Source organism: Electrona antarctica (genome assembly GCF_951216825.1).
Source record: "Electrona antarctica genome assembly, chromosome: 17".
Lineage (NCBI taxonomy): Eukaryota > Metazoa > Chordata > Actinopteri > Myctophiformes > Myctophidae > Electrona > Electrona antarctica.
Window position 1 is genome coordinate 41,099,980 of NC_136798.1, and position 17,271 is coordinate 41,117,250.

General features: G+C 42.1%; 1 protein-coding gene across 1 annotated transcript in view; it reads right to left on the reverse strand.

Moving 5' to 3' along the window:
* Positions 1-4,233, reverse strand: part of LOC306941133 (high affinity choline transporter 1-like) — a gene marked incomplete at both ends in the record, with an annotated part of 33,965 nt that extends 29,732 nt beyond the window's left edge. Inside the window, one exon of the mRNA XM_079526446.1 lies at positions 4,050-4,233. Within this exon, the coding sequence (XP_079382572.1) occupies positions 4,050-4,233 (184 nt within the window). The remainder of the gene's footprint in view (positions 1-4,049) is intronic.
* Positions 4,234-17,271: the final 13,038 nt, after the last annotated feature.

The window sequence follows — 17,271 nt, forward strand, 5'->3', positions numbered from 1 at the left end:
TCCAGCACCAGTACACTTGAGATGTGCGTGCTTCCCGCCTGGATTGTCTCTTGAACTGGAAAAGCACACAACACAGTCATGTTTCCTGTTCAAATCTGATGCTGAACCAAACAAAGCCATGGGAAAATGTAATGTAACAGGAAACAAACTTCTGGGACTACAGTAATGTACAGATCAGTGTATAGTTCCTAGATAAGTTGTCCAAGCATTGTCATTGATATGCATCAGGTCTCCTGTGAGATTGAAGAAAAATACTTTAGGCACTTTAGCCAAACAATGTCGTTTTATTTTTCAATTTCCCATTCAAAAAGCCTTGGGATATAGGAACTATAAAAAGTAGTAATGCACAATAGAATCGGGCATAAAAAAGGCCACATTGGTAACGGAATGGTCTCAAAATACACGACTAGAGCATATAAAGAAAGAAGTTTTACAGCATAGTAGGCTGCAATATTTCATAAAATTATATACGTTCGAACCAAAGTAATTTTTGGCCAATTCTGGCAGCACTATACTGGAATAGTATCTCAAAGAAGTTGTTAGTTATGCTTCCATGAGATGGATGCTTAAATAAAAAAAAGATAAAGGACAATGAAAACAAAACATCAAATAAACAATGACTTTCCTCTAATGTACAGGACAGTGGTTTACACCAGATAACCACCCTGCAGATACAAAGCAACTGTGAATTTGGTTTCTTCTTTCAAACCAAAAGAGCACAATAAATTAAATTCCTTCAGTCATAAGAAAAGTAACATCTGAATAGTGCTTACAGTGGATTACTTGCCATACAAAGTTTTTGTAAAATAAAATAGAAGCAAAAAGTTAGGCAACATAGGCACCGAGTGCCGTGCTACGAGCTTGTAGAGCTGCTATTTTTGAAAAACGTTATTAACTAAAATCTTTGCTTCTTTTTGGGATCCTTGACATGAAATATAAGCACCACTGACATAGAAACATGAGGTAGTTCAGAAAACTGTCTTCAAAATGATTTAGAAGACATTTAAAAAAAAGTCGACGCAAGGCCTAAATGGAAATTGGAAAATATAGCAGCAGGGATAATCACAATATATCCTCAATAATAAATAATAAAATAATAATAATCAAACAATGTATTATACACCGTCTGCATGGGCTGTAACCAGAGCGGCTAGCCTGTCTCTTGCGTCATTCCCTGAGGTTTCGCCATTGGCCAGGCCCTCAAGGGGAGCACGGGGTTCGAAAATGTCTGCAGTAACATCCTCATCTGGCTCAAGTGTGTCTCCATTGTCCATACACACATTGTGCAGAAAGGCACAGGTGGCAATGACCATTGGTGTGAATGTGGGCTTCACCTCCAGGGCCTTGAAAAGTGTCGTCCTCCATCTCGTCTTCATCATCCCAAAAGCCCTTTCAATGATGCCACGGCCCCTTCTATGACAGATGTTGAATCTTCTCTCTACGATTCCATTAACTGGTTCTCTGTAGGGTGTGATGAGACAGATTGGTGTTTCCAAACAGGGGTAGCCGCCATCACCTAGAAGGATGTAGCCAGGGGGGGGGTACTGTCTGGCCCTGAAAAAGGTGCTGTTCTTCATGATCCGGGTGTCATGAACTGCCCCAGGGTAACCCACAAAGATGTCCAAGAACCTCCCATCCGAATCACAAATTGCCTGCATGGTAATTGAATAAAAGTTCTTGTAATTCAAGTAGTCCAGGTGGTGGGTCTTTGGGGGTTTGATCCTCACATGGCTGCCGTCTATCGCACCAACTACATTGTTGAAAGCTGGGGTTTTAGACAAGTGGGCAAATCCTTGGCCGACAGCATGGAGCTCATCTGCCCGAGGGAACCGGATGGCGAGGCTCTGGCGGCGACAGATGTGCTTGGCCACTCTGTGGATAATTCGATGGCAAGTGGAAAGGGGGATGCTGAACGTGTTCAACACACACCGGTACGAGAGACCATGAGCCAGCCAGTAGATGTAGACCAGGACTTCCATTTCATTAACCCAGCCATGGTCCTGGTCTCTGTGCAGTAGCCTCTGGACAGCGTTCATCGACCTTCTGGTGAGACGGAAGTCAGCTTTCAGCTCCCTCTCGACGTCAAACCATAACCGCAGGACAGGCACGGTGTTGTTCAACTGGCAGTAAACTGCACGTCGACCTCTCTGCAATTGAAACAAAAAAGAGAAGTTTGTTTAGTTTGTCATTTTTATGTTGTACCAGGTGTAATGAGAATCAATTTATTTTCCTAACAAAGTTAATAGGTTAAAACAGCATACTTAAAACACAAAATCAATGGGTAGGCCTAACAATAAATAACAGAATAAACAGCAACAAAAATGATCTTATAACAAAAGCAGAAACCACTTTTAGAAGTGATTTGAAAGAAGACACTGATTCTGCTAGCCTCAGCTACACTGGTAGAAGACAGGGGTGTAACATCAGGTAGAATATCTGAGCAAAGTGTCCCTGAAAATGTGTACAGACTGTAGGCCTACAGCGAAGGATTCCCACCTTCCCCAAGCTAATAAAGGCAATAATGTGTAGGATAGCATTACTCAGTTCAGTTCAGTTTATTTTGGTCATAGAATGAACATGGAATACATTCATTTGATCATAACTTTGCACTATAGGCCTACAGACAAATGGTTTATGTTGAAGCCAGTGGCTTATTTTGCCTATCCCTTTTACACCAAGCAGACTTGAAAGAAAAATAAATAATAGTTACTAGTTAAACAAATACAAATCAATCGTTGGTTAACGTTAGTTCGAAGCTGTAATGAATAACGTTATAAGTTACAACATTGCCAAGCTCGAGGGCTTATGAGCTTATTATTACACGAGCTTGCTGCTACGGGTCTACATACCTCTAACTGCGCCACCAATACTCCCACATGTCGGATGAACCTTCGTTTCCTTGCTCCCGCTTGTTTCGCCGCCGTCAGCCGCAGAAAAAGTTGAATCGCACAAGCGAAAGAAACAATAACAGCAGGAGAAGGAATTATACAGGTTGCTGGCGTTACCACAGAAACGGGATGTTGTTTACGTCCAAGGGTTTCCGTCGCACAATTGCGTCGCACAGCGATGCCGTAGGTTTTTATAAGGGACGTTCCAATTCCTAGGGGGATGATTCCACTTGACACTCATTATGAAGGGGCAAGGGGAAGGGCCAAGGGATAAGGGCTAGGGCCAAGGGCTGAGGGGTAGGGTTAAAAAATGAATTGGGAAAGAGCCTTAGAGTCTCTCGCGAGGAGCGTAGCAAATGCTCCCAGCTCCCCTAAACCTCTTTGAATTCTTCTTACATAAGGTTTTACTGGATGCGTGTCATGATGACAATGCCAGCCAACATATCACCATGACGATGACACCCGTGTATATTCCTATATGAGGTTTCTATTAGTCTGATGTCAGTGCTTTATGTCGCTGTTGTCTCCATATTTGGAGCTCTAGGTGAAAGCCTTCGTTACAAAACCCCAAGCTCACAACGCGGCACATCTTTTCAGTACTTTTGAACGACACACTCAAATGATGATGTACAGTACAAAGTAAGGAATTTGTTTAATTTTAAAAGATGAAATAGAGATAAAGGTTTCTGCCCGACACAAAATAACACCCAGTGGTTCAAACTACAGCGTGAGAACAGGGCGGTCATGGGAGAAGGCAATCTCACCTAAAGCTGACAATGGGATGTTGGTTAGAAAAATCTGTTACAAATACAGAATGTGGTTTCACAAACTTACAGTACTGTAATGTATATATACCGTACTGATGTCGCCACCAGTGTTCATGAAACCATTATATGAAGGCTATATCACTGCAAGTTTTTCAGATAATTATGTTTCTTCAGATCTTTTTGGGCTTGTATATCTGCTGCTTTTGAAACATTTGCAAAAATCATGAACAATTTATTGTGAAAAGCTTCAATAAGTGTGAAACGTTTAATTCCCTGACACATCTTTTCAGATTGAGGGTCTGCGTCAACATCAATTTGGGGGTCCTTGACATGAAAAGGTCGGTGAATCCCTGATTTATGCCATATGCATCGTCATACAAATACATTTTCTCACCTGTCATTGTGCAGATGCCAATCCAAGTGTTGATGTTGCGTCCTCCTATCATGGTGACTTCACTTCTGGATCCCACACATTTCTTCTCCTCCCTCCTGGATTTCTTAGAAGCCCAGACCCCCATCCCCAGGATCAAGGCATAGAAGACCAACACTGCTACCAACCCAGCTATGTTTAGAGCCATCGTGAAACTGTAACACACAAATGCAAGCAGACAGGATGTGTTAACATATTGAAAAATCCTTGAGCAAGATATTGAATCCATACTGCTCCTGTTGCTGCCATGCATGGCTGCCGCTGCCACCAGTTGCTGTTGAGTGTAATGATAAAATTGATTATTTATCTCTGAAGTGTCATAAGTAATACTGATGAAAGCAGTACATTCCATGTATATTCACTGTTTCTTTTCCCCTGATAGTCAGGGAATATTATCAGTATAATGTCAAATCTGGGAATACATTTCTTACCAAGAATCTTCTTCGCCAATGTGTTTGTAAGGATTCTACTAACATATCCCACATTGGTTTCTATTCAACCACCCTAGGGTAATTTTTAACAGCTGCTGAAAATTGGGGTACCATAACATATACGGCAAATCTTTCTAAATGTCATAATGCTTTAAGTAGCATGTGACATGTCAAACTACGGGGTTTCCATGATTCTGAATCCATTCCAAGCATTAGTTTTGCACGAAAAACACTCCCTGGGCTAAAAACGTCCATAGCCGTCATCACAAATGTGATGAGGTCAGCACATTTGGGCACATTTGAGCACATTTGGGCAAGTGGCTATGGCCGAATTTAGCCCAAGGAGTGTTTTTCGTGCAAAACTAATGCTTGGAATGGGTTCAGAATCATGAAAACCCCCTAATTTGAATCCTAGTTTGGCAATTAGACCCCCTAGTTTGGCCATAGCCACTTGTCCAGCCCAAATGTGCTGACCTCCTCACATTTGTGGGCTATGGATGTTTTTAGCCCAAGGAGTGTTTTTTGTGCAAAACTAATTGTCATGCCACTTGAAGGAAAAGAGTATTTAGCATCATCTAGTGGTTGCTTTGAAGACTACTGTCAGCTAAATGTGTTCTTCTAGGTTCCCTGTGTTCTTATTGGTAGTTATGATTAGGCCAGTCGCGGTGCTAGAATTTCCCCACCGTTTCCACCGTGCTTCTCAACACAGGTAACACCGAATCCAACCACTAGGTGTCCTAATCTTAGAGTATATATGAATAGAGACGGCACCCGGAGGAAACCCTGAGGCGAAATGGACATAGTGGCTGAATTTGGTATTGCAGTTTGGACCCATATCGTGAACGCGCTGGTCCGTTGACTATCATTGCGCACGTTCATGATGACACGTGAACGCTGTTTGATACGTGAACGCACGTGAACACGTGCAATGATAGTCAACGGCCAGCGCGTTCACGATATGGGTCCAATCCATATCCCAGAATGCACTCTGTTCCTGAGTGAAATCGCCTCATGCGCTTTTGAGCAACTTAATGCAAGTGGATGGGAGGAGAAATCCGGTGCCGTCTCTCTTCATATATACTCTAAGGTCCTAATAGATCTGCCTGGCATTGATCCAGAAAGTTTAGAAAACAGAAACTACAATGCACATGCACTTGTGCTGTAAAGTAACTTACATTGATGCTTTAGGCAGTATAGGCAGGCACGGTCAAAAAATGCAACTAGAAGATAAACAATCCAGCAGAACTCTTTTCATCATTTTATTTTCCTCACCGAGACCAACAACGCACGTGTTTCAGCTCACAGAGCCTTCATCAGCGTTGATCAAGACGCTAACAGGAAATCATTACGGGATGAATTGAGAGCGCACCGTTGCTACAGGTTATTGTGAGTAAATAAATAAAGCACTAAAACATTGTGGAAGTATAAGGTCCAATGCACTGAATGCAGCTAAGACCTGTCACCAAACTAAAGTGAAATCTGACACCATGCTGGTGTGTGCTCAGACAGCTCCGCTCTGGCTGCTGCCTGCCTGTAGCCCCGTTGAAGAGCAGATCACTTAAGGCGGGACCAAGAAAGAAGACGATGCGCAATAAGATGCACAAATAAGACTCATGGGCTGAGTTGTCGTTACCTGGATTTGAACACACAACCTTGTGGTCGAAGGGTGAGAGCTCTACTGACTGAGCTACACGGAGACAATCAGTGACTACACTGTAAACAGTGCCATGAATTTTGGCCAAACAAAGCATGAGTTATGACTGTTCAAAGGTTTCATTTTCAAAAAAGTGCTATAGCGCCCCCATTTGGCCAATTGGAGTAAGACTGCTTCCAGTGCTATTTGGCATGACCCTCTACTATACTGTAAAGTGACATAAGCATATGACGCTGCATGCATGTATTAGAGGCAGAAGAAGAATTTTCACAAACCAGCAATTTTCATTGGCTCATAAAAACTTAATTATTTTTTACTTTTTTACTGATTTATTGTCCGTATAGATCCAAAGTTCACGTGTAGACGTTTTTGTGCATTTTGATCAAAGACCCTGGGAGGAGATACATTTTAACTGTTTTTCATATAATTCAAAATGGCGGGTGATATAAAGGTCAGAGGTCAAAAGTCAGAACACGAAAGTTGTTCGGCATGAGGAGACACATATGTGTATCCAAGTGTCATTGCCAACGGTCAAACGGTTCATGAGATATGCACGTTCAAAGTTTGCATTTTCAATTGAGTGCTATAGCGCCACCCTTTGGCCAATGGTCATGGGCTTCGCATAGTCACCGTTTGGCATGGACCTCTACCAGATTCCCGCGTTTCGAAGGAAGAAGGAAGAAGGAGAAGAAAAAAACCCACAAAAACAAGTGACCTTGTCCCTTAACACTAGCGCGTCGGAGCGGTCAGGCTGACCGATTTTGAAATTTTGAAGTGGATTTTCTTTGCCCATGAAGTCCTGAGAAAGTTCCCCTTGCATGACTTTTTCTAAATGTTCGATTCAAACCATCTCTGTTTTTTTTTTCATCTGAAACGTTTTGGAAATATGATTTTAGACATAATTCTACTAAAATGTCTGCTCTTTTGCGGTCCGTGGGACCGCTCTTAGAGCCCTCACCCTTTCTCCCCCACAAGCCGTGCTGTTCACACCTTCCTCCCGGCTGGAGACGGGCATTGTTCAAGCTAATGTGTCATTTGCATTCCAACCTACATGTGGAAGTCCACATGTAGGCAAACTTACATTACAAACTTACATAAACTAAATGTTGTTTTAGATGTTATATTTCTTATATGCGGTTTGCAGAAATAACGATGTCTGACTTTATTTCTCGAAACGGAAAAAGAAATATGTTGACTATACACACCATCTTTAGCATAATTATGTTGGAATAATAAAGTTTATAGCATTGTGACTATGTCGCGCATATTCATTTCATATATCAGCGCATCAAAAATATTTTTACTTTATTTTTCGGAGGGCACGCTAAACGAACAGTGTAAAAATGACATGAATCAATGACATGAATCATTCCAACGCGATAGACCTCCTTCCCTATAATGTATCCCCTCTATATAAAAATGACAATATATAACGCTAATGTCGTATTTATTTTATTGTCTCAATACAAAGATGGACAGTGTAATTGCTGCGCAAGGGTAATTAATTATAGTGACATGTGAGCGCTATATTGAATATATAGCGCTCAGATCGTCACTATAATTATAGTTTCTGAAATGAAAAAGAAAATATGGTGTGTTGACTGACTGGCGTATTGTTTCCACCTATATCTATCGAAACAATGTCTCGTGACCGTTTCAAATCCATCATGCGCTACTTGCGATTTGATGACAAGGACACCAGACTCGCTCGCAAAGAAGCAGACAAGTTTGCGGCAATAACGGACATTTGGAATCAGTTCACAGACAACTGCAAATCTTGCTATGTGCCTGGAGTGAACATCACGGTGGATGAGCAGCTCTTCCCCTCAAAGGCAAGATGTGGGTTTACGCAATACATGGCCAATAAACCAGACAAGTTTGGAATTAAGTTCTGGATTGCTGCTGACCTGGACAGCAAATACTTCCTAAATGGATTTCCCTACCTTGGAAAGGGCCAGTACCGCAGCAGGTAATTTATTTTCCTCTAATAATAATAATAATCATGTATTTAAAATGTCATCAATGCCTATATGTATATATTTTGCGTTGTAATAACCATTACACCTTCTCCCTGTCATTTGCAGTGATGGCGTGCCGCTGTCTCAAGATGTTGTCCAGAGGCTGGTGGAACCATTCCTCGACAAAGGGCGGAACATCACAATGGATAACTTTTTCACTTCGATGAAGTTGGGGCAGTCTCTCCGAGCAAGAAACACAACGATACTTGGAACTGTGAACAGACAGAGGCGAGAGTTGCCTCCATGCGTACGTGGAAAAGAAAGGCTATTCCACACGCAACTGATGAAGAGCAATGATGCCACGCTCACCATCTACCAGAGCAAACCCAACAAAAACGTTTGCATCCTGAGCACCATGCACCGTTCCATCGGGATTGGTACAGACCCCAAAGAAAAGCCAGAGTCTGTAACTGATTACAACCACACCAAGTGGGGAGTGGACATTTTGGATCAGATGGCACGAAACTACAGCGTCAGAGTTGGCACCAGTCGCTGGCCAGTGGCTGTCTTTTACAACATGCTGGACCTGGCTGCCATCAATGCCTATGTATTGTTCAAACAGTGCTTGGACAAACCGCAGCTCACCAGGAGGGAGTTCCTACAGGACTTGGCACTACAGCTCCGTAAGGAACACATGGATGAAAAGGACTCTGCGTCAGTGCCACCACGCACACCTCGGCGCCAGCAGCGCAGCGCACTGCAGCCGCTGCCGACCACACCACAGAACCAGCCTACAACGCCAAGAGCTGCCAAGAGGGCCCAGAATGGTCCACAGACACCAGACACCCCTACCCCCAAGAAGAGAAGGCAGTGTCAGCTTGACGGATGTGGAAACAAGACGCTAATCAGCTGCCATAAATGTGACAAACGGGCGTGTGGAACATGCACTGGTACATTTACTATGACATGTGTCAAGTGTATCTAAGCGAAAGAAGAGAAAGACAACATTTTGTGTGCCATCCAGATAAATGTACAGAAACTAATGCCATAGGATGTTTTCCTGATTTTATGTCACACCTTGCATGCTTTATATTGTTATATTGTGTAACACTAAGAAACAATAAACATTCTTGAATTAACACAAAGTATTCATGTCTGACTTTATTTCTCGAAACGGAAAAAGAAATATGGTGTGTGGTATTGTTTCCACCAAGCGCATAGCTCAATAGATATAAATACATGTTGACTATACACGCCATCTTTAGCATAATTATGTTATAATTTATGTTCATGGATCCAAGTAAACAGACATTGTTTTTTTTTACTACGGTACAAATTTGGTTGATTCAATACAGAAACGAGACGGTAAGATGCGCTGATATGAAATGCGCGACATAGGAACGTGGTATGGTACAGAAACTAGCTATAGCTAGCGCTATATTGAATATATAGCGCTCACATCGTCACTATAATTATAGTTTGGTAAACTGAAATGAAAAAGAAAATAACTTTTCTGCACGCGACCAGTGGAACTGACGCATCACGGCTCTCTTTTTTCTCTCTCCTTCCCTCTCTCGTGGAGAGGGAGAAAATATCCAAGTAACTGACGGTGAGGTATGCGGAAGTGCATTTTAGATAACGCTGTAGCACTATTTGTGGCGGTGATGCGTCACATGACTTGATCTATCCTATGGTGTATATATAAACCGTGCTGCTGCTACGGATCTCTCTGCTGGCACAATAAATCAAATATATATAAATGACATCGATCATAGGCGGCGGCTAGGCCAGGCTTAGCCTTCCCAACAATTATGCTGGGTATTTTTAAAATATATATAGGCTAATATGTGGCTAGCCGGCCGCTCCCAAACTCCCAACTCCTTTGTCTGTAGCCTAAACTTTTCTGATTTGCACGCACGCACGCACAGCTGTCGCGCATATTCATTTCATATATCAGCGCATCAAAAATATGGTGAAATATGGTGTGTTGACTGACTGGCGTATTGTTTCCACCTATCTATTGAGCATAGCTAAATAAATACATGTTGAAAAATAACTTTGAGTTGTCCTGTCGAGTTGAAACGCTGCCTTGAATTAGTTGGAATGTGACATTTAGAAGACAATGGCAAGTCGTCAACCCCCCGCCACGGGGGGAGAGGTGTGAAGAGATGCAGGGAGAGAGTGGCCAATGGAATTGCACGAAAAACACCGGTCAGCCTGACCGTTAGCCGTCATAGTAGTAGTGATTTTAATTCAGACATGCTAGTGTTAATAATAATAATTGTACAACCTGTTATCTGACAAAATTTGATAACCTACACGAGAAAATAAATAGTCTAGTATTAAAAATAATAACAAAATGGTGCTATCGGTGTGCAAGTAATGTACTCGGTGGCGTGCCCGCCCACCGGTAACACCGTGACATGTCTAGTTATGATCACATGTCACGAGGCCTTACTTCCTGGTCAGCTTTTGTATGTAACACACAGTATGCTCTGCTTGCCATCCACCTGTTTTGAGCCTTGGAGAAGCTTTGTCTGTGAGTTTATACCACATGTTTTATCTTTAAGAATATAAGTAATGATGCATATAGTTTGCCGTTTTATTTTACATTTGGTCAATTGCCTACCTTGCCATTTACTATGACTTGTCATTTGTAGAGCAAGTGTTCTTGTCAAGCTGTAAGTAGAATTTAGGCATTACATTTATGTCTTAAGAGCTTTTATTTATTTTCAGTTTCACAAATTGCTGGAAGAGCAATTTGTGTATTAAACAAGTTGATGAAGTGTGAGGTAAACAACCTCCAATTCTACAACCACGTCTCGTCAAGTCTTTCAGTGTTTAGCTATCTGTCACTTCGTGGAGTCACACATGCAGGGGACAGAATACCAATGCTAGTCTATGGACATTTAAAGATGGAGTGCCATGTTTTTTTCCCACCCTAAAACATGATCATCAGGTATTATTATAATATAAGGAGGAAGAACTTTTTCCAAAAAGTGTACAGTATTTGTTAAAATCACGATTTTATGTGGACACGCCCACCAGTTAATTAAGTATGCCTGGTTTGCCTGGTGATGGGTGGTGATCCACCTGAACTGAAGCCGCACCCACAGCTGTAGTTGTATGATAAAGAGGGAGGGGTTAGGGGAGGGGCTGATAGTGTGATGTCACTATATTACTGTTTATTTCATTGGCCTGTTTGACTGTCAAGGGTTCAGCCTCTAGGAAGAAACCCTAAATACAAAGGGAATACATCATTGCACATAAAAACGACTCCAGGGTGTCTAATGAAGTAGTCACCTCAAAATACAAAAATTGTGGCACTCCATCTTTAATGTTTCTCTTATTCATGCTCTCCCAAAAACCAGCAAGCCCCCGAAAATAAATTTGCAGCCAATTAAGTCTATGGACGTTTAATTATGTTTGCTTTAAGCAGTGACGTCATGTGGCAGCCACCATGGGTGCCCTTCAGCTTTTCGTCCTGTCACGTGTCACATTTGCCATTGACAATGAAAGGAAAATGTCTCTGAACAAATCAGCTTTTTGTGGCAACACAAACATTAGATGCCATTGACAATGAAATTATAGTTAACGTCAGTCATATGTGGACGAGCAAATCGACTTCCTAAACACAGTGCAACTGTTTTAATTCAGCTCGGGTGTGTGTGTGTGTGTGTGTGTGTGTGTGTGTGTGTGTGTGTGTGTGTGTGTGTGTGTGCTTTCCGACCGGCCCTGGCACTGATAAGCCAATAGCAGGCCCACAATACATTGGCTGCTTAGACTTCACTGTCTTTCCACAAGCAAGGCAGTTTGAATGAAGACTTGTTGCAAACCCCCCATTCCTTATGAGATTCCTTCATCAGGCCACTTTTATAGAGCGCCCCTCACTTCACACGGGTGTGATTCTTTTGTATATACTTCTATCAGTTACACCCCCTTAGCCCCTCCTATGCCCAGCTTTGTCAAAGTCAAAGTAGTACGATTAGTCACACACGTTACCGCAGTGAAATTTGCTCTCTGCATTTGACCCATCTCTTGGAGCGGTGAGCCGCAGTGTGCGCCGCGCTCAGGAATCATTAGTTGATTTGACCCATTGATTTGTGCCAGGCAGGGAGGCATTGGGTCCCATTTTTACAGTCTTTGGTATGACCCGGCCGGGGATGGAACCCCCGACCTCCCAGTTTCAGGGCGGACACTCTAACCACAAGGCCACTGTCTGTGTGTCTGTGAATCATTCAACTTCATTGGTTAGACCAGTCATCAGTCCTACAACCTATCTCAAACCCTCACCTAACCCTAATCCGGTCGTCTTAACGCACCCCTCACCAACCTTAATCCGGTCGTCTTAACGCACCCCTCACCAACCTTATGTCTAACCAATGACTATTCTAAACCAGGGGTTCTCAACGTTTTTGGCCGGGGACCCCCGGAAATGCTTTGGCAATGTCTCGGGACCCCCGCCCCGCCCCCTCCCAACCCCCAATATAAATTGACTGCTACAATAACCTTAAACCATTTTGGGTGGGAACCCCTTTTGGTGTTTTAAGCATTGTTATAATTTAGCTATTGAAAAATAGCAGATCTACAAGCTCATAGCGCGCCGCGCTACGAGCTTGTAGGTCTGCTATTTTTGAAAAATCGTGAAAATATATATATATATATATATATATATATATATATTTTTTTTTTTTTTTTAATAATTTGGCGACCCCCCGAGGGGTCGCGACCCACGGGTTGAGAACCCCTGGTCTAAACTAAGTATGCACCCCTTTTTATCCCGCAATATTATGTAACCCATTTTTCACCAGGTGCCAGTGGGCGCTACTCTCCCTCTGCCAACATCAGAGGGTTAATTTATTGGAGGGGAGATGATAGTGGAGACAACTCCTTCATACAGATAAGTCTAGTGTATGTTTACATTTGTCCCTGTGCAGTGACTGCAGTCTGGTCCGTTTGTAATGAATTCAATCTTAAATAGGCCAGTATATTTAACAATGCAATGGTATTTGAAAACAGTATGCCCATACGTGCATAAGTGCATAATTGTTGATTTTTTTATGTATGAAATCCCAGTTTATAGGCAGCGTAAGCTCCCGACAGCCATCGTGGATGGCATCTTGAACGTTTTGCCTTTCGAGACGTTTTTTTTCCTACATTTTTAGTATGTTTTTTTAGCATGCCCAATACTAATAAAATCCATTGGAAATCTCTTTTATAACTGGCCCATTTCATATTAGATGAAACGGACCACTAGGGGGCGAGCCAACTCGTTTGCGATGGTTTATGAAAAGCTTATGCCAAAAATCTAAAACTTGTCACAACGTGCACAATTTTAACAAATTCTGTCTCAGTTAATTGAGACAAAGGTGTTACAGTAACTTCATCAGCAACTGTTTAAGTAAGTTGGTTGACTCGAATTGTAGGCAAATAAAGAGCCTATCAAATGAAGAGCTTAATTCACACTCTTAACTTCTAAATGTGGCTAAAAAGCAAGAGGTCTGAGTGTCTTACCTGCTTCAATGTAGAAATCCTAATGTAGGTCTGGAGAGACCTGTGAGAGTATTGTATAAATCCTACAGATTCTCTCCTGAGTCTGCTGATAAACACTTGCATTGAATGAATATGAAGACAGACTCTGGGGTCATGCCTCTGGGGATAAACTCGCCCCATATTTACTGTACATACTATATACGGTTCAAGGTTCAACTTTATTGTCAGCAATACCAGTTACAAAGTGTAACTAAGTAAAAACTATAATCTCTACGGAAAAGTGCAAGATCTCAAGTGCAAAAGTGCAGAAACCCATTTAATTTGCAGCAGACATATAGTCCGGGCCTTGTAGTGTGCAGTGTCTATTCATAAGTCTGATGGCGGGGAAAAAAACAATGTGTTCCATAGTCTCTGTGTGCGGCTGGCGAGGCTGAGGAACCGGTTGCCTGGGCAAACAGGCTCAAACAGGCTGTGGCTGGGATGATGCACATCTTTAACAATCCATTCAGCCTTGGCCACGCATCGGCTTTCATATGGAGCACCGAAGTCTGACGTCAATATCGGTAGAGGGCGCAAATCCACGGGTTCATGTACTTTTTATTTGCATTGTAATCCCCATTTTAGATCGCCTCCTATAATAACTGTGTTTGAAAAATAAACATGTCATCCCGGCCGTTACACTCATATGTATATGAGTATATGTATTATGAAGAATCAACAGACTGTATCATATGAGTCACTGGTCGTAAACCCTACACCTCCCTGACAATAACTCCTTATCGCGTGATGTAATACATGTTTTAAAAACGGTTGCAGACACTTTTTTATTACATTAGTTTTTATTAGGTTTTTTATAGACCTGACAAACAAGACATACATACTGTAACAATGACACCAGACTATGTCATGTATAATAAACGAGGGACTTACCTATCGTGATGAGTTCTCTGAGTACAACAATTTTGAAACATTAAGTACTAGGGCATGCAGCACAGTCAGCAGTTATACGAAGCAGAAAAATTAACAAGAGCACATTGGCAGGGCAAACAGAGCAGCAATTATAGTGGAGTCGAGGTGAGCTGTAATGGGGCAGAGAAGAGAAGAGAGTCCGCACACAGGTTTGCTCCAATGGTGTTTTCTTTTATTGAAACACAATAATATAAGACACGACGTTTCGACCGCAGGCGGCCTTCATCAGGTGATAATTGTTAGTATGTGACAACCTCCCTTTTATCTAGGTCGTCACGTCACGTGACTGATGTTGACTGGGTAGGTAATTTACAAACACCAATGACAATACATATGACAATAAGTATTCATATGACAATAAGTATGAATAACCACCACAGTTTCAAAACAAAAAAACAGTTTCAAGAGAACTTGTTGGTTTTTAGTTTGTTGCAGACTGATTTAATATTTTTTATATATTTTATAAATATTTTAAATACATTAGAGATTTTGCATTTTTGTTGTTTTTAAGATTATTTAAAAAAAGCTTTTGGTACCAAAAGTAGTTCAAAGAGGACGTATACGGGCTCTGATAAATAAAGGTTCACATTGAAGATTCATCACTCTCTGGACGAATTTAAGTGGATGAATTAAAGTGGATAAACCCAGGTGACTGACACGTACAGAGAAGTATTACATGCATCTCAAGAGGCAAAATAAAACAGCAAAATAAACCGGCAAAATAAAATGAAAGATCAACATCAGGGGAATCTGATTGCTAAGTCCTTGCTCACTATTACAGGGTTTACAGGAAGGCAGATAACTCATAGTCCTAATTTAGTCCATGGGGTTGTAGTGTGCGGAGGGTGTAGGTCCAATAAGCCTCCCTTCTCAGGTGGATATCTCCACCTCTCCGGGGTAGCTGCACCCTCTCTATGCCCACATATCGGAGCGATGCCATGGCATGGCTCATTCTATTAAAGTGTTGGGCTACTGGGCTTTTGGGATTGGTGTTCCTGATGTTGGATCTATGTTCACTAATGCGTGTTTTCAGGGCTCTGCTGGTTTGTCCCACATATGAGAGGCCACACGGGCACGTCAACATGTATATGACGTTTGTGGTTGAGCACGTAATTGTTCCTCTGATTTTAATGGCCTTGCCTGTGTGTGGATGATTAAAAGTGTCACATCTGGTGGTGAAGTTACACTGTGCACAGGATCCACATTTAAAATTACCTATGGGGACATTGTCCAAGAAAGTACGGGGTGTTTGGGGGTTATGATCCGATCTCACCAGCATCGATCTGATGTTTGGTGCCCTTTTGTATACTATCTGTGGTGGTCCTTCATAGGTTGATTTAAAGGCGTTGTCAGATTGGATAATGTGCCAATGGCTCTTTATGATGTTATCAATTTCCTTTCCCTGTGTTGAGTAAGTGAAGAAGCACTTGGGTCTTTTCATTTGTGGTTTGTTTTTGGTGTTTGTGTTGAGACACTCTGTCTGAGAGATATGATTAACCTTGTCTTTATCCTCCTGGGTCCATTGGTCTGGGTATCCTCTCTGTGTGAACCTTACTGACATACGTTGACACTGTTCCTCATAGGCTTCCTCGGTTCTGCATATTCGTCGCACTCTGTTGAACTGACTGATGGGAAGGCTCCTTTTCAGGGCTGTGGGATGATAAGAGTCACAACGGAGGAGAGTATTACGATCAGTTGGTTTGCAATATAGATTGGTGGTGAGCGTGTTGCCAACTTTGACTACCTTGATATCTAAGAAATTAGACTCACTTTTGTCTGCGTTCACCGTGAAGCGGAGATGCTCATTGCGGCTGTTGAGGTAGCCATGGAAGTTGGCGAGGTCCTCTTTTGTGCCTGAGAACACAATACAAATGTCATCGATAAAGCGTTTGTAGAACTTGACTAGTTTGTGGAATGGATTTTCCGGGTTCAATATGAACTTGTTTTCAAATAGTCCCATGTATATGTTGGCTAACTGTGGGGCCATTTTGCTGCCCATTGCACAGCCTACCCTCTGTAGATAAAAGGTGTCTTTAAATAGGGAGTAGTTGTGTTGCAAAACCAAAGCTGTCAGATCGAGGATAGAATTAGTTTTAGGGAGGTTGTCATTGGGTCGTAGTTCGAGAAAATGTTTGATAGCCTCTAGGGCTCCTTGGTGAGGGATATTTGTGTATAGACTTTCTACATCAAAGGTGACTAGGAAGTCATTCTCACTTACTGGTCCGATCTCCTGGAGTTTCTGGAGGAAATCACCGGAGTCCCGGATGTATGAGTGTAGTCCGGCAATGCTGGGTTTGAGATGGTGGTCTACAAAAGAAGATATGTTTTCAGTCAGTGATCCAATGCACGAAACTATGGGTCGGCCTTTGGGGTTCTGTAATGACTTGTGGATCTTAGGTAATGTGTAAAACACTGGGATTCGGGGGTGCATTACCTTCATGCTCGTTTTTGCTGAGGTCTTCCTTGTCCAGCAGTTCTTGTAGTTTGCCATGGATGGTTTTCTTGAACTCTGTGGAGGGATTTTTTGTCAGTTTTTGGTAGAAATCAGAGTCCTGTAATTGTCTCTCAATCTCTCCCTCATAATTCTGAACAGTTTGTAAAACTATGGCTCCCCCTTTTTCCGTGGGTTTAATGATGATTGTGGTGTCATTTTTTTGATTTTGGACGAAACACATTCTTGG